Source organism: Manis javanica, chromosome 15 (assembly GCF_040802235.1).
Source record: "Manis javanica isolate MJ-LG chromosome 15, MJ_LKY, whole genome shotgun sequence".
Taxonomy (NCBI): domain Eukaryota; kingdom Metazoa; phylum Chordata; class Mammalia; order Pholidota; family Manidae; genus Manis; species Manis javanica.
Genome location: NC_133170.1, coordinates 64,247,558 through 64,268,941, shown reverse-complemented (window position 1 = coordinate 64,268,941; position 21,384 = coordinate 64,247,558). Strand labels below are relative to the sequence as shown.

The following is a 21,384-nucleotide window of genomic DNA, read 5'->3' as shown; positions in this document are numbered from 1 at the left end:
CACCATCGTCATGATTCCCAAATCTGTTTTTTTCTACACTTGTCTAAAAAACAAACAGAACCTCCCAGCAATAGTTTGGGCTACACTTTACAAGGCTGACCTGGAGAGAGAATATGGATTCACAGTTTCTATTAAATGTCAAATGGATTTTAATTTTGAAACTAGAAAATAGCTCAGCTCTTTTTTTCCTAAAAAGAAAAAGAACAAGATTATTGTGGTAATGGAAAATCAATGTTTACTAGGTTTGGAAAGGTTCATTTAAATGAAAGCTTTCCAGGGGTGAGGTGTATGAAAAGAGAGATTATTTTGCTCCTATCATAGCTGAGTATTTTTAATCATTTTTTTTGCTAAAAGTCCAAAATACAGTTTTTTTTTATGGGTTCAATTCAGTAAGCTTTCCTGCTAAGCCCTCCAAAGCAACCCTCCTTTCCTTCTGGACTCCTCACTGTCCCCACCCAAAGAGCAGTCATGCTGGGCTCTTGCTTATACCCCTTCGTCTGTCAACACACGCTTAGCTTAGTACCAGGCACTGTTCTAGGTGCCAGGGCTGCAAGATCCCAGAAGTGAGGCATCACCTCCATCTTATAGCTCCCAAGGGTAGCCTCAAGTTTGCCCTCTCCTGTTGCACCAGGACTCGCACTGCATCCTGGTATTTGTTCCCTATGGCTGGGCAGTACATGTGACAACTTTGGTACAACCACGTCTCACCTCATGGTTCCTGCATCACAGTCCCAGGCCTGGCTGAGCTGGCGACTCAGGCCAGCATCCACACAATGGGCTCTTGTCTGAAGCCCTACATCCACTTAAAAGCTCACGTGGTTGTTGGGAAAATCCAGCCCTTTGGTCCCTCTCTGGCTGCCAGTGGGGACGTGCTCAGCTCCTGGAGGGTGCCCGTGGTTCCTTATCAGGCAGCCCCCCCACGGGCCCTGGTGCTTCCAATGTGGTGATAAGAAGGGTGTCTACATCATGGGATTTTTGTGGTTACGTGGGTCAATCCCTACAGAACGGCTGGAACAGGGCCTGGCTTAGGGTAGCACTGGACAGAGGTTTGCTCATGGTGATGGGGACAGTGAGAAGGGCATGGCCATGTCAGCACACACACTCCCCAGGGCCACCCTCACCACACTCTAAGCTTCGTAGGGCCTTGACCCCTCCCTCTCCGTCTTTTCACCTCAAGGCCCTGGTTCAGTGCCTGTCACATGGTACAAGTTCTCTGCCTGACCTGCCTGACACATGGCAGGAGCCAATTCACATTAGCTTTTTTGCAGAGAGGGAGAGAATTCACTCTGTGGCCCCATTACATCAAGCCCAAAGTCCTTTTTCTTGCTGATGAGACCCTAGAATCTAGCCTCCCCACTCCTCAGCCTACAGGAGGCTGACCACTCACCTCCTCTTTGTCTGGAGTGCAAGATGCGGTCCTAGGCTAGGACTGAAGTCCCCTTTGGTGCGGTCCCCTTGGGAAGGACGCCTTGCTGGCCTATTTCTTGTGCTAGCTGAGAAGGAACAGCCCTCATCCCAGCAGAGATCACAGCTGGTACCCTGCCAGGTCAATCTCCCCCACAATGTTTGGAGAGGCCCACACATTGTTGAAGCTAATAATTTAAATAATGGGCTGAATCATACATACTTATTAATTGGTAAAATCCGAGTAAAAATAGGGATTTCCAGCATCTCCTCAAAGATGGCCAGAGCTAGACTGTGGCCTGCATGTCCATGTGGCGGCAGGCAGTGGGCTCTCTCCACAAGGTCCAGGAGGGCAAAACGTGAAGCAAAAAAACAGGCCACACTTCCAGGGGAAACATCACGTTTCTGTTCCTGTTGTTGGCTTAGTTTTATAGAAAGGTTCACAAAATGACCAAAGGATAAGGGGTGCCCTTTGACAACCATTCATATGCTTCAGGCAAAACACAGGTAAAATGCATTTTCTGTTTTGAAAAAGAAGGTAAATGGAGTGTAAAATATGCAACCCAACATGTAGGACCAGGGACCAGATGACCTCATCTCTGGATCCAACTTCTTTATCATCGCCAGGTTTGGCATCGATCTGAACAGTATTTATAATTTAAAAAATCACACATATATATATATATATATATATATATATATATATATATGTGTGTGTGTGTGTGTGTGTGTGTGTGTGTGTATATATATATATATATATAGGCATGGAAGTCCCTTCTTAATAGAGGAAGTGCTACTTCTAATACATATTTGAAATAAATCTTGCAAACTCTGGCTACCAACCAGGAGTTAATGACACCTGAGTTCCTCAGTTGAGATGAATAGAGCCCGTCACTGACTTATCTAAAATGCATATTTGTTTCTGAGCAACAGCCCCCGCGCTATGCAAGGCCGAGTCTGCTCACAACTATAGAGAAGACAAAACAAAAGCCATGTGTGATATCCGTGTCTGGCGCATGTCTTCAAAGCATGTTCAGAAATGCAGTCTCCCCCCACATGAAACCTACGGCTTTCTATTTTTTTAAACATCCTTTGTAAAGCTAACGTGAAAGTGTTGGAATCAAAATAAGCCCGCGACTTAGCTTTGTGAGTGCCTCAGGGCTGTGTCTGAGAGCCCCCGGAAAGCCAGGAGCCAGAAGAGATGACCTGAACATAGCAGAGGTATGACGGTTACTGGCAAAGGTTAGGAATACCTTGCAAGGAGCTCCACAAAATCAAGATAGCCGAACTGCTTTTCTCCCAGTGCCCAGCCCACATGCCCATTTATAAGTGATTGCTATTCACTCACTGGTAAAGTTCTAGTGCTCTGAAATTGAGCTACAAAATAAATAGGCATTGCATTTGGGAAGATTGAAAATAAAATCACTTCACCATCATCAGACAATATTCTCTGACCTAAAGTTTGGCTGGCTTTGATGCTGAGAAAGCCAGAATGTGGTACAAAGCAATAATCCTTTGTTTGGGGAATCAACAAGTAACTACTATCATAAACCCTTCATGTCCTGATAGTGTCTTGGCTTTTATGTACTACTGTAAGGAAAGGCATCAGGCCCATGTATGCTTTTTGCTGGACAGAGGGAGATGAGCCCCGGGCCCGAGCTTTGCTGCTTTGGTCCTTCCAGCAAGAGCCAGTGCATCCATATAGCACATTTCCCACCCAGTGAAGCTGACTCCTGCTTTGTCTGTGATAAGCAGGGAGTGTGAAGAGGCAGTCCATGATCACATTAAGGGGTGGGAAAGCTAGCTTGGATTTAATATCTGCTATAGGAAATCGGAAAAATCTGTATTTTCAAATATTTGAATTGACTTTAATTTTAGGTATAAATCCCTATATTTCTGCAAGGGACAGGTGTTTTAATAAAGGCAATGGTGAGTAGAATCTACTTTTTAAATCTAAAGACTTAACAGAAGTTGGGCCTAATGCATTTATTTGCTACCACCCCAAACAGAGACACAAAGCGTAGGGTGGTAGCAATGGCCGTAAAGGGCGTGGGAGCGCTGGTCGTGAGGTGCTGTCTCACTACTCAGCCCAGTGCACCGCGCCACACCTCTAGGCAGCAACAGTGATAACTGGCCCACGGGAGAAACAGAGCTTGAGACTTGGGCCCAAGCCATGCCCCGCATGGGCCTTAGGGGTTCAAAGGCAGGTGGACACCTGGGGGCACATCCCAGGAGCCTGGGCGCTTTGCATATCATGGGGACAACTATGCTGCACAAGGGGCTGCTGGTTAGAGTAAGAGGAATACAGATTGCTTACACACACACACACACACACACACACACACACACACACACAAAGAGGGAAATCACAAACCCTCTGAATGAAGACAGACGCTGAACACAGGGAATCGCTCTTCCTTACCTGAGGATCTGAAAAGAGTAATCCAGTCACTTCGTGTTTCACCACTGCCACGTTCCCAGGGATGTTCCTGGCCAGCACCGGAACTTCCAAGTCCATCGCCTGGAGGATTAGGAGGAAAGCAGGCAGTGGACAGTCATTTTCTGGTGAGATAAGCCAGTCTGTGGGAAAGTAACTTCTTAGGTTAAGTGGTCCTGTGTCACCTCACCAAATACAGCTTGTCATAATGATATCCCAATGCAAACACTGGGTTTGCAAGAACATGCTGAACTTTAATTACTGTATGTGCAGGCTCTGGAAAACTGGACACTGCAGGAGTTGGTCTGGCATAATTACTGTGATATCACTGAGAAGCCCCTTCTCTCCAAATGTGCCTTTGACACTTCCTCGGTGACACTTTGGAATGCACACCTTGAATTACCATCATTACTTTTCCTGATAAGTAATTTCCTTCCAGCATAAACAGGATGAATGCCACGAAGACATAACATGACTCTCCGGCACAGACAAGTATAAGAAGGGACACAATTTGCCCTTCTGATAATTCATGAAGCAGGCTTTCCATGCCCAAAGGGCTGGGATCAGCATGTGGCACCCTGAAAACAGGCACACACTGGCATTGAGATCTCAGAAAGATGCTGGGAAGCCCAGGGTGCAGTGTTGCCCTCATGTGGGAAGGCAGTACTTTCTGGGCTCTCTTCTTACAGTTCTGGGGAACCAGACCTAGAAAGGTATAGGATGAGACCTGCTCTTCTGAGGTCTATTTTAGCCTCCTACATTGAATCCCCTGCAGCTCCTTTAACCAGGACCAACCCAGCTTGCAGGTGCCTTTTAGCAGATAAGAAGGACACCCCTTCCCAACTGGCTTGCATCATCAATGAAAACAATGATCTGGCTTCTACTATACACAAGGACGTTTTAGGTACTGTGACTCTGCCCCTGGTGTCTACTTTCACGTAATAAAAATTTTATCAAGAAGAGGTAAATTCAGTTTTCAGAAAGGGAAACTCACCCTATCCCAGCTGCTTATATACTGTGGTGGGAAGTGCGATGACACCAAGAAGTTCATATAGCAGATAAGCTGCTGACACCCATGTGCCCAGGGCAGTGTGTGTACCCAGCAGGCCCTCATGGATACTTTTAGAACAAATGCCCCAGAAGCGTCTGTATATAAATTAATTCTGAGTCAGGGCTTGGCATTGTGGCCATCTGATCGTGAGCAGCTGCCTTGCGGTGAGCTCACTGGTTCTATGTCAGGCTCTACACCGCCGGCATCTTCCTGGGACACTGACTTTGGCATCCAGGCCTGAGAAGATGGAGGAGATGTGGGAACACCTCTCTGCTCTGACCCTTCTGAGACCATCCCAAGTACCTTATCACTCACTTTCTATTGTTTCAGTAACAAATAAAATGAAATGTTATATATGAGCCTGGCCATGTCAAAGAACACACATTAATGGGTTTCCTTTATTGCCCAAACTTGTTTGCAGTCTGTTAACAGATAAATTGGGTGACTTTATCTTTCTTGGATGTCTTGTCTGGGCTGTATGAAAACAGCATTTTGATTTGTTCATTAGAGATTGTCTGAGGTCGGGAATAGGTGAGGCCGAACACTGGGCAAGCTCCCTTCCTCACGCCCAAACAGGACCTCCTGCAGCGTTAGAGCTGCACAGGTGGCTGCTGGTATGTTTTCGGTTAGAGCCAGGCCGTCTCTTGTGGTAGGAAAGCAGCTTGGAATTAGGCAGCACTGCAGAATGAACCAGGTATGGGCCCGTGTCATTCCGCTGAGCACACCTCTGGCTGTTCCTTCCCCAGGTTCTCCCCTGCAGACCCTAACTGCCTCACTTTGGCCTGAGCTCCGGGGCCCATCTCTCCCTGCATTACTCTCCTGGGGTGAGAAGCTGCCTCGGCTTAAACAGCAGAAATGCAGTGTCTCCTGGGTCTGGAGGCTGGAAGTCTGAGATCAAGGTGTCGGCAGGGGTCGGGGCTGCTTCCTTCCGTGTGGGGAAGGGGCTGCTCCAGGCCTCTCTCCTCAGCTGGTCATGCCGTCTTCTTGTGTCTGTGAGTGTCTGCACACATCTGTCCACCCAACTTCCCTCTTCTTATGGAGCCCCCGTCAGACTGGAGTAGGCCCCACTCTGATGGCCTTGTTTCAACCTGACTGCCTCTGTAAAGACCTTATCTCTAAATAAGGTTAAGTTCTGAGGAACTGGGGGTCAGCACTTCAACATACTGACTTCCAAGGGACACAATTCAGACTCTGATGCTTGCCAAGTCCTCTGACCACTGGCCACTTAGTCATTGCACCGCTTCAGTGCGTACAGAGCACCCACTGCTTTCCAGAACCCTATGTTCTCCTGTTGGTTCACTCGCTTCCTGTTTCCTAATCCTTCTTTCCATCCCCCACAAGAACACGAACTCCTCATGAGCCAGGACTTCCATGTACCCCGTTCACTGCTGTGCTTCCAGGGCCAGGCTCAGAGCCCGCTCACCCGGGACATACACACTTCTGCTGAATGAGCATATTACTGATCCCAATAATCAATACTTATTGATTACTGATGGCACTAAACTAGATGTGGAGAGAGGAACCCAAGGTTGCAGAGGCCATGTGCCTTGCCTTCCAGGAGCACAGCCTGGGATGGGAAGTTGTGAAGTCGGGGGGAGAAGCTACTGAAATGTGACTGATTGGTTGTATATTCTCAGAAAGTTAATTTTGAAGGCCTGGCTTTAAACACAGCCTTTAAGAAAGTAAACGTTGCGGGAATGAATAAGCAAACTGCAATCCTGTTTTCATATAGCCAAGACGTGGCATTAAGCAGTCGGATAGCTGATTCTTAAGTGACTTTGTTAAGGCGTGAAGTTGACTCCTTTAAGGCTGACGTCACCAATCTTAAAAACAAACTGTTTCTTTAAGAAAAGGCAAAGCCCAGAGACACCAAGGTGGTGGGCCTGGTGATGGCCTGTGCTAGACAGTATTTGGGAATGAGCACCACCCTCTGGACACATGCTGTCAGGTAACAGACAGCCGGGTGAGGCTCGGCGTCGGAGCTGAGAGGCCCAGACCTGGCATCCGGCTCCGCTCTGGGCCCCGGGTGTGGGACATCCGAGCACAGCTTGCTGTCACTTGATGCCTTTTCTCACCCATGAGCTCTTTAGCTTTCTATCAGGTGGATGGAAACCTCATATTTCGACTGTTTTAAAAACATCTGTAGCTAGCCCAGCCTTTTGGCAGAGCTGACAGAGGGTTCCAGAGACACTGTCCTCTCTCTACACTGGGAATCAGCCTTAAAAACAGCTGCTAGGGCTCCACGCTTGCATGGTGATGCCAGTCTTCTGAAGGGTGGGCACTATCACTTAAATTTGTGGGTCTTTAAGATCCAGAGGGAATTTTGATACACATCCTAGGATGAAGACCTCCAGGGACCATGTTCTTACAAGGTGGTTTGCCTGCACTTCAATGTCCCTGACTGACAGTGTGTCCAGACAATGCTATTGCGGGTCAGGTGGGGGCGTGGTGGGCCCCAGTGGGCACTGATCTTATACTGCATTTGGATATGACATCATCAAGGTCAGCATATCTCTGAAGAGGGATGCCAATGGCATTTTGACACACTCACACACTCCCCTGAAACTAGCCAAGGTCAAAATTACACTTGAAAAGCCCTTAAATTAATCTTCAACACTAGGACCCTAGACCTGAGTATGTGTGTGTGCGTGTGTATGTTCCAGGGAAGGAGAGCCTAATTAGGAAGTCTGGGGTCAGAAAATACTTTTTTGTATTATTTTAATTTAATTCCGTGTAGAATTCAACTCCATAATAAGTTCAAACTTGAAACAATGAATTTCAAGTTAAATCAGCTGAAGTTTGATTTTTAGGTTTATCAGTAAGGAATGTATTTGAACAAGTAGGACTTTTCTATGCTTCCATGAGAAAACAAAGCTAATTCTGAAAGGTCAAAAGAGCCCTTCCTTCAAAAGCAAAATGCTTTATTTTATGGTTAACCCCTTTGGTTATCGGAATTGATTCTAGTGAGATGTTCCCTTTCCACACCTCTCAATGGAGTTTCATTCAAAACCTTTGGCCCAAAGGCTATTTTGGAATTTTCAAAAGGAGCCAATATCTGCATTTAAGGCAGTCAGAATTGCCAACGGCTGCCTTTCCTTTGAAGTCAGTGAGATTTGACAGCAATTCATCTGCAGCTAAACGCTGTTTATGCTAGTTACAAAATCATTTCAGAATTCCACCTCACCGTTTCTTAAGAAGTTGGGGGAAAAAAGGATATCTACATACAAAAGAGCAATTCAGCCCCAGCTCAAGGACTGGTACTAGAAGAATGTGCCTTTTTAAAGCCAAAATGAGCAGCAAAATGTATAACTCCACTGACTGTAGTTGAAGCTGATTTTAAATCATAATGAAGATAAGTGCTAATCATTAAACTTAGATTGAGCTATTGACATCTGGCTGAAGACAAACCCCTTACAAGCCCAGCTGTACGTTCTGACAGCATCTGAACACTGGAATCACAGGCGTGCATGCACAGCGTCTACCTCTGCCCCCATTATTTGTTTGGGGTTTTTCGTTTGTTTTGTTTTGTTTTTTGTTTTTTAAATGATGCCACACTGAAAAGAAATATTAGGCATCCAACAGCAGTCATTTCTTAAATTTAGGCAGGATTCTTTTTTTTTTCCTCCTTCAGTTATTTTCCGTGTTCTCTGAAACACTAACGTTCACAAATTGTTATTACCTTTTCCCAGGCCGCTCAGTAAATTCAACCAGTGTCCAAAGCAATAAATGGATATTGCCAATATTTACGATATGATAACAGCATCCCTTTGAGACACTGAAATAAGAAACTCAGGGAGGGAGAAAGAGAACGTGAAGCCTGGTACAAAGACCTGGAGGACTGTGGCCCACCTGTCCTTCCCACGGCAGGTGTTGGCACACACAGGTCAGGTGCTGGCCCCAGGTCACTGTGAGCAGCATGAGTTGAGAACCAGAAGAGATGTCCTGGGTGCTGCAGCTTGTGAATGATGCCCTGACAGGAGCCAACCAAGTCTACCCTTTGCTAAGGTCCCTCTTCAAGGGATGCGAATGTACTAACGACAAAGCAAGAAAAAGGAAAATCCTTTTGTGTCACATGCAGGCTGGTGAGTACCTCAAGTAACTAGCATGGTTCAGTTAAGCTGTTCTGGAAAATACACTACCACACAAAGCACTCCAGTGAGGAGAGGAAATTGCAGAGGGGCTGCAGGATTGGAGCCAACCTGTCTATAGACTCGGTGACACAGTCAAGCCACAGCCGGCCAGGATCTCAAGAGCAGAGGTTTTTTATTCCAGGCTCTCCCTACAAACTACAGATACTCACACGGGCTGCAGGGTGGTGCTGGGATGTGCACATTTAGCCAAAGTAGGTTAAGTGATTTTACAGAGCTGATGCTAGGCAGAGAGATCAGCTCAACCCTCGATCCCAGGTGTACTGTAACTACGCTCTCCAAGGAACCCCCACCCCTGCCTCCTGCAGAAGCCCTCTTATGCCTAAGTTCTGGGGTTTTGTAATATACTGAAAAGAGCGAGACACAAATCAAGAAAAAAGAGGGTTCTTGCAAAAACACACCTTCATCCCTTTTCCTGTCCTGACCTTTTGTAACGGGCACTTTTCCATTAAAGATACTTAGTGTGTTGAAGAGGTAGTTTCATTTTGTTTTGCAGCTGGCAAGAAGAAATGAAAATAAGAAATGAGATGGTATTTTTCAAGTCCCCAGAAGAACTTAACAACCACTTTTGAACTCCCAAGGAAGTGCTGCTTGGTGCTTTCAGCTTTGAGAAATGCAGGACTTTGACAAGGATACCACCTCCATAAATAAGAAAGTGGGGATATGGACAATTTCCTATGTTCACTTTCAGACTCGAGTTGCCTACTCACCTCCAGAATTGCGGCTGACATGCCTTCAGAAACAGAGCTATTCACCACCGCGGAGCAATTCTTCACCAGCGCGTGGAGGTCCTCCTGGGCCATCTCCCCAATCAGCCGCACCCCTGAGGTCCTGAAACAACACAGAGCCGGAGCGTGTTCTCCCTGCTGGGGGTCCCACAGGCAGGGGCGGGAAGAGGCCAGTTTTGGAGAAATTCTCTAGATCCAGAAGCAAGCATCATCAATAAACGGTCCAGTACAGATGCCAATACTGGAATGAGGTCTATTCTATTCCCTGGCAAGGGAGGGAGGAGGCCTCCACACATCTGCGGTCATCCTGAGCATGTGACAAAGGAGACATGTGCTTCTCCAACACTGGAGGTCAGAGATAAGGTTTTTGCCATTTTCTCTGTATGATTTAGAAAACAGCCTCCTTTTCAAATAATTTTTTAAATGCTGAGTAATAGATACATAATCACAGAGGGAAATGCAGATACTAAAATAGAATAATGCATCACATATCCATGGTTCCACCACCCAGAGTTGACACATTTTGTCATATACATTTTGTCTTATTTTTTTCAATTCCCAAAACGCCGATGCTTCTGTCTGTCCCTCTCTTCGCCACTCCCATGATTCTGACACATATTCTTTCACATAACTGCTTATGTTCTACACACATGCATCCTGCACTTCTGAGCAATATAATAAACACACCTGATTATTATTATACACGGGGGTAAAATCTGTACTTCCCAGACCCCTTTGCTGATGGCGCAGCCAATGAGCAAATCATGTAAACTGGGGATGTGATCCTTCTGTCCCTTTCTTGTGGCCCCACCTAAAACTCAGCATCCAGTGAACTCTACAGGCACCTGTCACCTTAAGGATGGAAGCCACAGGTCAGGGACAGCAGGATAGAAAGACATGGACCCAGGTCCATGGAATCTTACTTGGTCCTGGGCCAACTATACAGATTTTATTTTTTATGTGTGCAATTAAGGCCCAGGGTGTTAAGCCAGTGTTTGTAGGTCTCTGTTACTGGCAGACAAATGCAGTTTATAGCCCAAACTCCTACAGACTGCTCTCCAAAGAGGAGGCAGCAATTTCCACCCTCATCACCAGAATATGAGAGGTGTGGGTGTCCTCCATTTCACCAAGCCCTTGATGTTTTAAGACTTTTCAGTTTTTGCCACTGTGATCAGCAAAAATTATAATCTCAATGTGGTTCTCGGCCACCACCCCCCTTTATCAGTGAGGCTGCCCGTTTTCCCACGTGTGAGATGCACTGAGAGATATGCTCTCAGCATATCTGCTTCCTTCCCTGTCAAACAGGGAAGCACCTTAGATCATGGGGAGATCACCCAGGGTAGCCTTTGCGGCTGCTGCTTGCAGAGCCTGGCACAGAGCAAGCGCTGTATATGCATGGGGTTTAGGGTAATTTATTGGCCCTGACGGGGCCTCTCCTGCGAACACCTGCTCACTCCTGTCTTACCTCTTTACTTTGGCTTTCACTTCCCTTGTAAACACTGGGTCAACCTGGAAAGGCACAAAGAAAGATTTTAAGAAAAGCCTGAAACAAGTCCAAGGGTCAAAAGCATTGCATATTAGTGCAACAGAGGCAGAATCAACAACTGACAAAGGGGGACACAAACAGGAAATAACGCCCCTGGGTCCAGACATTATAACTAGGAAATGAGGAGGACTGCAAGTCAGAGACATACATACACCCCGTTTGCTGTTTGGCCTATAAAATAAAAGTCTGCTGAGGCTCCAGGTTCAGTAGGGCCAGAGCCCTCCACCCAACTCAAGATCTTAAACAGATGTCATTCACAGCCATGGCGTGACCTGGTAACAGCACACCACTTCCATGAAAGGTCTGCTTGGTTTATTACAGCAGTGAATTTTGTCATCAAGCTTTTGAGGCAGAATGAGTTGGAACCCTTAGGAGGTCTAAGACAAAGGAGCTGACAGAATTAAAATTCTATTTTAAACAAGCAGCTTTCTCAGAAACACAATTTTAAAGCCAAGGGCATACCTGTTGCCTGTGGCATGGATAAACAAAACTTGGTCTGTTCACAGAGGAACATTTCTCAGCCACAAAAAGGAATGCCGCACCAACAAAGGCTACAACATGGATGCACCCTGAAAACATGATGCTGGGTGAAAGAAGACAGACACAAAAAGCCACATACTATGTGACTCCATTAATATGAAATGTCCAGAATAAGGCAAATCTATAGAGAAAGAGAGTAAATTAGTGGTTACCAGTGATTTGGTGAATGGAGAGGATGGGTAGTGACTGATAAAGTGTATAGGGTTTCTTTTGAAGAATGTTCCAGAACCAGACACAGGTGATGATGCACAGCTTTGTGACTGTACTAAAAAAACACTGTTTTATCCACTTTAAACTGGTGATTTTATGGCATATGAATTCTACCTCAATTAAAAAAAAAGTACAACTTTCTAGTTAGTGACAACCTAGTATCTGGATTACCTAATGTCTAATGAGTCTGGATTTTATTCCCATTTCACATCTTGATGGATCTACTCTTTGGGACAGAGACTGAGTATTGTCCCGCTGTGTCCCGGTGACTGATATATGTTTGTTGACTTAATGCAAAACTTGGTGGCAGTGTTTTCAAGCTAACCTGCTATGCCAATAATTTTTTCTCCTTGGTGAGAGGCCACATGTTTTTAAGGGAACTCATAGAACCATGATAACTGTTTGTGCACAATGACTTCTTCTCAGGTAAGTTTACTTACTGAGGCACTAAGAGGAGCTTGGGGATGTGTTTGCCCCCCCATCCCAGGGTTCCTACAAGCCTACTGAGAATGAAGTTGCAGCAAATACTTATCGCAGCTATCTCTCCACTGGTGTTATTCACAATGAATATAATTTTAAAATAACTGACAAAATATTCTTACATTTGTACAAGTGTGACACAAAATTCTAAACATTTCTTCAAAGATAAAGGTGATGAAGGTGTAAACACATTCTGTTCATACAGTGTCTGCCGGCTCATCCTAGTATGCCGTGATGAGCTGGTTGTGAAAGCAGATTCAATGCCTATCCTTATTCACACTTTACCAACCACACATCAGGAATTACAAATCAAGTCCGTTTAATGAATACGACACTATCCCTATACTTTGTCATGCTAACTGAAAATAGTGCTCTGTTTTCCAGAAACTTCATTTAAGTTCCTTATGGCAGGGAAAGCTTGCTATGTGTGTTGAGCCCCGAACCCTTCACACTACTGCCATGACTAAGATGCATCCTAAGAAACTAGGAATGCTAAACTCATTTACATCCCTGAGATCACTACCTCACTTTGAAGGCTAACACAGCATATTCAGATGCATAAAGAAAATTGAAATTACAGAAAGATTTTTTCAAATAGCTTAACGTATTTCAGTGGCAAAGCTACAGCAGTGGCCCACAAGAAAGATGTACAGCTGTCATGTAGTGTGGTGCTTTGGAGGGGATCTACCATGGGATAAAGATGCTACGAACTCCATTTAGCTGCTATAGATAAGAAATTGCTTGTCTGAAGAAAATTCAAATGCTGGTATGAGCCAGAAAAACTTAATAGGTTTTTTTATAATTGTTATAAAATTCAAACCATTTAAACTTGCTTGCTTAAGCATTCTGACCTGCATTCATGCTATAAGTCTCCACTTTTATATTAAAAATTCATGCACAAATGAAAATGGAAAACGTGCCAGTGCTTGGTTGTCTGCCCCTATTTTTCCACTCAAAATCAAATCACATACCTTGGTAGTTTTTGACCCCTTGGGAAAAAAAATACGTTCAGAACTACCAGTAATAAGAAGACAACTTTTTTTTTTGAGAGGGCATCTCTCGTATTTATTGATCATATGGTTGTTAACAACAATAAAATTCTGTATAGGGGACTCAATGCACAATCATTAATCAACCCCAAGCCTAATTCTCAACAGTCTCCAATCTTCTGAAGCATAATGAACAAGTTTTTACATGGTGAACAAGTTCTTACATAGTGAATAAGTTCTTACATGGTGAACAGTGCAAGGGCAGTCATCACAGAAACTTTTGGTTTTGATCACGCATCATGAACTATAAACAATCAGGGTCAATTATGATTATTCATTTGATTTTTATACTTGATTTATATGTGAATCCCACATTTCTCCATTATTATTATTATTATTATTATTATTATTATTAATAAAATGCTGAAGTGGTAGGTAGATGCAAGATAAAGGTAGAAAACATAGTTTAGTGCTGTAAGAGGGCAAATGTAGATGATCAGGTGTGTGACTATAGACTAAGTATTAATCCAAGCTAGACAAGGGCAACAAAACATCCACGGATGCAGAAGATTTCTCTCAAAACAGGGGGGGTGAGGTTCTAAGCCTCACCTCTGTTGATCCCCAATTTCTCACCTGATGGCCCCCCTGCGACTGTGCCTGTCTTAGGTTGTTCCTCCCTTGAGGAATCTTACCCGTCCCTGGATAACCAGTCAGAAGATAACTTTTTTTAAAGAATGAAATCTTTCCCATCATAGCAGACTTCAGCACATTCTCCATGTGAGGCATGCTAGCTGGATGTCTTCCGGCATCACTGTTACATGTTGGGTGTCTTCCAAAAGGACAACCAGAGAGGCCTTACTTGCTTTTTGGAAGCACAGATCTGTTTGGAAGTCCTGAGCAATATCTCACACTGACTCTAGAAAGGAAGCCTGTGAATCCCAAGTTTGGTGGACTTCTGATGGTTTCTCTTCCCACAGTGCCACATAATCTGCCTCTAACAATGAGGTTTCCTCGCCCCTCCAGTAGAGGGCTCACAGTCACAAGCAATTTTTGTGGCCAGTTGCTTTCTGGGTGTTTCATCACTGGCCAACTGGTCAACTTGCAGGCAGAGGGCTTTGTAGGAGCCATGGTATAGAGACCCCCTTACTTACTCCTTCTGCTTCTGTGGGGCTCAGCCGGCTAGAGACGGGTGTGTGGAAACTGCAAACACATTTCTATTCCCAGAAAGATTTTAAAGAAAAAAACTCATGGCTACGCATAGTTTGTTTATTGCTGTTAGTGTTTATATAGTGTTTATTTGTCAATTACTCTGAGCCTAATCTATGGTAACTCTTATATTTGCATTAACTCTCTTCTTGCCAACAATCCTGTTACCATTACTCCATTTACACAAGAGAGCTCTGACACTCAGAGAGTTTTGTAAATTAGCCAGGACCACCCAGCTAGAAAGGTGCTGGGCCAGGATTCCAGTTCAGGCAGTCTGACTGGAGACCAAATTCTTAAAACTATGCCCTATCGCCTTTCTGGTCAAGGAATTTACCAAGTAGTTCATAAAAAGCAAATGTGGGTGATGGAATACCTACCTGCTTACCTATTTATGTCCCCATGAATCCCACCTGTGCCTTTTCAGTTCCCACCTCCCTCCTAATTGTACACCATTCCTGCCACCAGGAATGCTGCCCTCTGACCCTAAAATCTATTCATCCCCCAAGGCACAGGTAAGTGCCACCTCTCTGGGGAACTTTCCCTGATCATCCAAAACAGGAGTAACAACTCTTCCCCAAATTCTTTCCCACCTACCAAACATGGGCCTCCCTGTTCTCTGCCCGTCTCTTCTCCTTGGGTCTGTTTCCCTCCTGAGGCCGTGCACAGTGACTTGCATTCAGTCTTATGCTTGGTATTTGCCACGTGAATGATTTCCAACTGGCTCTATCCTTCCATTTCCCGTTTCTGATTCTTTTTGCTCAAATTATCCTAAACAACTGAATGACATTATAACCCTAACAACAACATATCACGGAAAAGTAAATAGTCTAGGAAAGCCTTCTTTTGTCTCTATGTATTAATAATCCAAGTTGTATTTTACTTAGGGTAATTTTTAGTTAGAAATCCCTCTTGTTTTTATTTTGTTAGCATGCTTCTGCTCTTATCAGCTACTGTTTAGAGAAAAGTAATTTGTGAAGGAAGAAAAATCAAATTTCATAAGATCACCGAAATGCCTAAGATTTTAACTAAAATTCAACTGAAGGTGTAACAGCAGCTTTTGAGTTGGAAGTACAAACTGCATTAAACTTTTCTGGGTTTAGCTTCCACATCAGTTCATTTCAAATCTCTTAGTGAAGCCAAGTGGGATAAAACACAAGACGAAGACAAAAGAAGGGTAGATATTTTTATTTAATGAAAACACATGTTATGAAATTTTAAAAAGCAAAAGCATTGCAAGCAGCAAAGAGAATTCCTCATTTCCTCCTTCTGAGCTTATTTGCTTTGGAGCAAAATCCATTGTTTCAACTCCAGGGCTTAAGGAAAATAATCTTTGATATAAGAAGCTATCATGGAAAGCCACTAAATTGGCATGCTCAAACCAAATGCTCCCACCACACTCCTTATCAAAGAGCACCAGGAAATGCACTCACTCAAGACCCCACCCCTGCAAGTAGAAGCCACAGGCTTTGCTGAAACGGTTCAGTTGAGAGATCAAAGACGCTGTAATGGAAAAACCAAAGCCGGACTCATACCGTCCCGCAGCTAAAACATACTCCCAGCGACTCAATACAGAAAGGAAACATCAGCGTGCAAAATCTTTTAGCTAACATGCTTGTGGGGCTGCCTGCCAGCCAGACACTGTTCTACAAGTACTCACTCATTTAGTCTCAGGTGCCAACTATGAGGCAGGTAGCATTTTCTTAGTCATGCCCACCTTGCAGATGGAGAGACTAAGGCACAGAGAGGCTAAGGACGCACCTGACTCCAGAGTCCAAGAACGCAACCACACTACTACACAGCCATGCAGAACTTCCCTTTGCATGATACCGATGAAGTCACTGTGGTTCAGGAGTGTTAACTAACTTGCCAGCAATGAGCAGAAATGAATGATTATGTAGACTTCATATGGGACTGAAATCCAGCTTCTTAAAATGTTCTTGCTGAGAATTACCACAAAAGTAAACATACGGGTGCCATCTAAAAAACAAACCATACACAGCATCGACGATTTTTTTAGGTAACCTAAGAACATTCACTCCGCTACTTTATCAGTGGTCGGAAGAGTAGATTAATCCCTATTGAACATAGAAACATAATTTGTGAAGGAAGAAAAATCAAATTTCATAAGACCACCGAAATGCCTAAGATTTGTGATAGCTGAGTGATAATGTTCGAAAGAATAATGTGGTACCTGCCCTCTGGGGCTGGGCCATGGGAAATGGTAGGTGCAAACGTGAATGCCACATGCGCCCCAGCCCCTGGACTCTCCTTTGCTGACAAGCCTCCAGCCTGGAATTATTTTTTGCAACTGTCTTTCTAATCTATAAAAGTATTCACTTCTTTTGTTAACCATTACTAGAAACAGACAGGCTGTCCGCATATGCCAGGACAATCTACTTTTCTTTGACTCTTCAGCATCTATTCCACCTCTTCTGCGAGGGCCCTGCTTCCTTCTGGTTCTCCCTCACCTCCTCCCAGTGGATACAGTCTGGTCAACATGGAATCAGGTGCCTGGTTCTCTCCTTGCAAAAAGGTGGGATGGAACCCAAGCCGGACCATGGACCTCAAGAAAAATGATGCAGACACAGCAAATGGGTGGAGCCCAGTTTTCCCAAGTAGTGCCTTGAGGGAATTGTCCTGGCTCAGGCGTCCTGGCCCCGGGGATTTCTTGGTTCTTGCTTAAATCCAGGCCTGGTCTTTGGTGCCCTCCTAACAATTCTCTTAGTAGCTCTTGTAATCTAATAAATTGCGTTTGCTGATGTGGGTCTGATGCTTGCTGCCAAGGAGCATGGTCTGGGCAGTACAGTTTCTTCTTCATTGGAGATTCCTCCAAGTCCCAGCTCCATGGACAGAAATGGACAAGAAGGAACCACTGTTGTGCGCAGTGCGATTATTCCCTAGTAATGGACCGCACTATTCCAGGACCGATTAGCCAGCCAAGTCAATGCAGTTTTGTATAGGAGGGCCTGGACATGACCCAGACAAGCCACAGCCCTCTGAAAGCATGTGATTTATACCTAAAGAGTCCATTCAAGAGCACTGTGGTTGGCAGAGAAGTGGCCTGAAGAGTGGTATCTTTACACCAAAAATAACTGTCCTATCTGGGGTGTTCAATCTGTTATGTGTGATATTCTTTAAAATATGAATGTTAATGTGCACCAAGATTTGACCTCAGACCCACCTCTCAAATCCATTTCCAAATTATCAGCGGATTAACCCATAACATTGTAGTAAACACTCAAATTCAAGTGTCAAACCATTTGTCCCCTCCAAGTTCAGTATTCAGAGGTGAGGTCAAATTGAATTTTTGACTGTGAATATTGATGGATTTTTTGAAATCTTCTAACAACGATGGGGGTGGCGGGCTGGTTTACATTGAGTGCTCAGGAGCGGCATAGCCAATAAGGTCATGGCAGGGCCAGGCCAGGGTGCACGGAGGGGGGGGTTTCACTGAGGCAACAGCCAACGCCCTGGCTTTGGGGAGGGAACACATTGAGGGGGTCACACACACATACACACCCACCCCATCTAGTGTGGCCCAGTCAGGGTTTTCATACTTCAGATTATAGAGCAAGTCATGAAATCAATTTTTGGGTAAAAGCATGCTTTTCAAAATGACATGGAATAGAAAGTGACATAGCCAACAGTTTTTCACAAATATCAGAGTGTGTGAACTGCATGAAATAAAGGAAGTATCATTTCATAGGGCTTGTTTCTGGCATGTGTGTGTGGCCGGTGCAGCAGGGAGAGGTCACTGCGCAAAATCGGCTGGAGCTGCGTGAGCCCATGGTGGGTAATCACACCTCTTCCCAGCACTATTCAGTGGCCTCTGCCTGATGCCTTGAAACCAACCAAGATAAAAGTTTTCACACTATGGAAAAAAACAAATAGGGCTTTTAGAAAATAGAGCTTCCCTCCCAAGAGGACGAGCTGTTAAACATTTACGAGCACACCATGGGCTATGGTCCAACAGCAGACAAAGGAAACTTAAAGACATTACCTGCCTGAATTATTGGAGGATCTGAAATGTGTGTCTAGATAAATCAGTTTTAAATCTTTTGTGGGGCAGAGGGAATCAAGAAGGAAACAAGTGTTTGAAGGAGGCTGTGACCCGCTGGATTGAATGCTGCCTTGGAAATTCAGAGACTCTCAAACAGAAACTCAAATTGTTCTGTCTGCGGAGATGACATCAAGGTTTCTGTGGGTGGTGGGTTTTGTCTGCCTCTTAGATTTGATAAAGACCTTTTACAAGGCAGGGATGTTGCTGTGGCCTGAATGTCTGAGTGCCCCCAAAATTCATATGTTGAAATCCTAACCCCCAAAGATGATGGAATTAGGAGGTAGGGCCTTTGGGAGGTGATGAGGTCTGGAGGGTGGAGCCTGAATGATGGGATCGGTGCCTTTATAACACAGACTCTACCGCGCTCTCCTGGTCCTTCCTCCACGTGAGGATCCAGTGAGAGGCCCCCAGCTGTGAGCCAGGAAGAGGCCCCACCAGCACCCTACCATGCTGGCACCTTCTTCTCAGACTTCCAGCCTCAGGAGCTGTGAGAAACCAATTTCTCACACAATGCCTGGCTGATGCACTTTGTAATAGCCCAAGTGGACCAGGGTGGATATACATTCATTGGGTCCAAAGCCTGCACTCCAGTGTTCAGGCCGAGCAAGGCAGAGAAGATGCTGCATTCCTGCAAAGCAGACATATCTGGACGACTCGTCTCACTTGTCGGTGGAGAAGTGGGCCAGTTCTCAGAGCTCCAGGCTAAGAATGATGGGGCACGGTGCCGGGGGCTCCTGACTGGTTTTGCTAAGCGGCAAATTTGCATTTGCCCATTTACTGCAGGGGTTTTAATTATAGATAGCAGAGTGCCTTGTGGGAGAAGTGCTTTAGAATTATTAATAATTTACAGCAACAGAGCAAAGGACTAGTGAGTCTCAGATCACAGCCCTTTGTCTAGAGTCCTGGCCCTCCACGCATGCTCTCCCTTCCCCAGCTGCCAATTTCTCTGAGGACTTTGGGTTCTTTGCCCTGCTGGGCAAACTGACTCCCTGGCTGCAGATGCAGCTCCCAAATGGGCCTATGGGGCTTTGGGGTGGTCCAGTTGGGGTAGGGGGTCCTCGGGCCTTGCCTTGGACCTGTTTGCCTAGCAAGCATCCTGTCCTCAGGTGGGTTTATTAACTAGCTTGGAAAAAGGGAGGAGGAGCGCCTGGACACTGGAACACTATGGCTCCTGCAGGCGTGCCTTCCACCATCGCCGTGGGCCTGCTCGCCTCACCCGGCTCCAAATCACGGTCGGTTCCCTAATCCTGATGAGTCAAGTTACGGTCATCTAATTCCTCATCAGACAGGCATGACACACGCTGGTGTGTTTCCGAAGTTGTCACTCTTAAAAATTAACACACACACACACACACACCCCTCTGGATTTGTGGCTTCTCTTGGAAAGAGGTTAACACGGGGGCCTACATTTCTGAATGCAGAAACCTGCTGCACCCTTTCAGCTGCTCCACAGTCTCCACCTTCCCCTGCAGTCTTCCAACCCAGAGTCTCTGGGACAAGTTTCCTTGCAGTGAAATTAGGAGGAAAGACACAGCTCTTTAAATTCACTGCTCTTTCAAAAGTAGGCAAACAAAGGTTAGAGAGAAAGTGGTGTGTTCTGGAAACAAATAGTAGAAAAGATATCTTTCTTCTGGGATGTGAAAAATATTCTTAATTATTTAATTAAGGAATAAATTTAATTAAGAAAAAATAAACAAACAGCAGCATCTCTCCTAAAAGACCACAATTAAAGAAACCTTATGACAAAGGGGCATATGTGTCCCTCACCTGTGGGCGACTGGGCTAAAGACAAAGCTTCTAGATAAACTCAGGAAAGCTTGCATGTTCCAGGCTCCGCCTCCTCAGACCAGATGCCCTGGAAGAGCGTTTCTGTCACACATGTAGGGCTATAGCTGTGTTCCCAAGTTTACACCATGCTGGAGGTTTCCTTAAGGGAAACATGATATGGAAAAAGTCAAATGGAGCTATGGGATTGTCAGACAGAAAGACAGATTATGAGCAGGAAGAAAAGGGGGTGAGGCCCACCAAGAACTCAGGGAGTTAATCAGGTGAAGCCAGAGAGCCAGAAAGGACTCGGAGAGTTAATGCCCTTTGCAATGTGAGCTCATTCCACACGCTCTGAATCTGAGCTGACCTTGAGACTTGCTTTAGCTAATGCAGGTGATACAGGGCAGAGACATGGGACAAGCACTGTGATTAATTTTCCTAAGAATGATGAGATATAAGCAGTATAGTAAGAACAGGAGGGACTCCAGCTTAAGGCTAAGATTCCATTTTAAAAGCAGAGTGGAGAGGTTAGATTCCTAACATACTCTTTGGTAATCAGCTACAACCTATTGTAAGGCGACGCAAGCAGTCTTAACTGATATGCTCCCAGTGCTTGGGGGTAGCCACTATCTTGGAGAAGAACAGAAGTTTGTCTGTGGACTTACTATGGATAATTACATGTTGCCTCTCACGGGAGATAGACATCATGAGACCACATGACAAGCCTACACCCCCTAAGCGTTTACCTTTATCCCATTCTTGAAAGCCTTAAAAGACAGAATCCTAAGTCCTTAAGCATGACTCCTCTCTGAGGTTGC

General features: G+C 45.0%; 1 protein-coding gene across 7 annotated transcripts in view; it reads right to left on the bottom strand.

The window, feature by feature from the left end:
* Positions 1-21,384, bottom strand: part of GLT1D1 (glycosyltransferase 1 domain containing 1) — a 98,192-nt gene that overhangs the window by 19,764 nt on the left and 57,044 nt on the right. For all 7 annotated transcript variants that reach the window (XM_073222738.1, XM_073222740.1, XM_073222739.1 and 4 more), the window contains 3 exons: positions 11,234-11,277; positions 9,751-9,871; positions 3,827-3,925 (listed from right to left, as the gene is read on the bottom strand). In XM_073222738.1, coding sequence (XP_073078839.1) covers positions 3,827-3,925; positions 9,751-9,871; positions 11,234-11,277 — 264 coding nt within the window. The remainder of the gene's footprint in view (positions 1-3,826; positions 3,926-9,750; positions 9,872-11,233; positions 11,278-21,384) is intronic.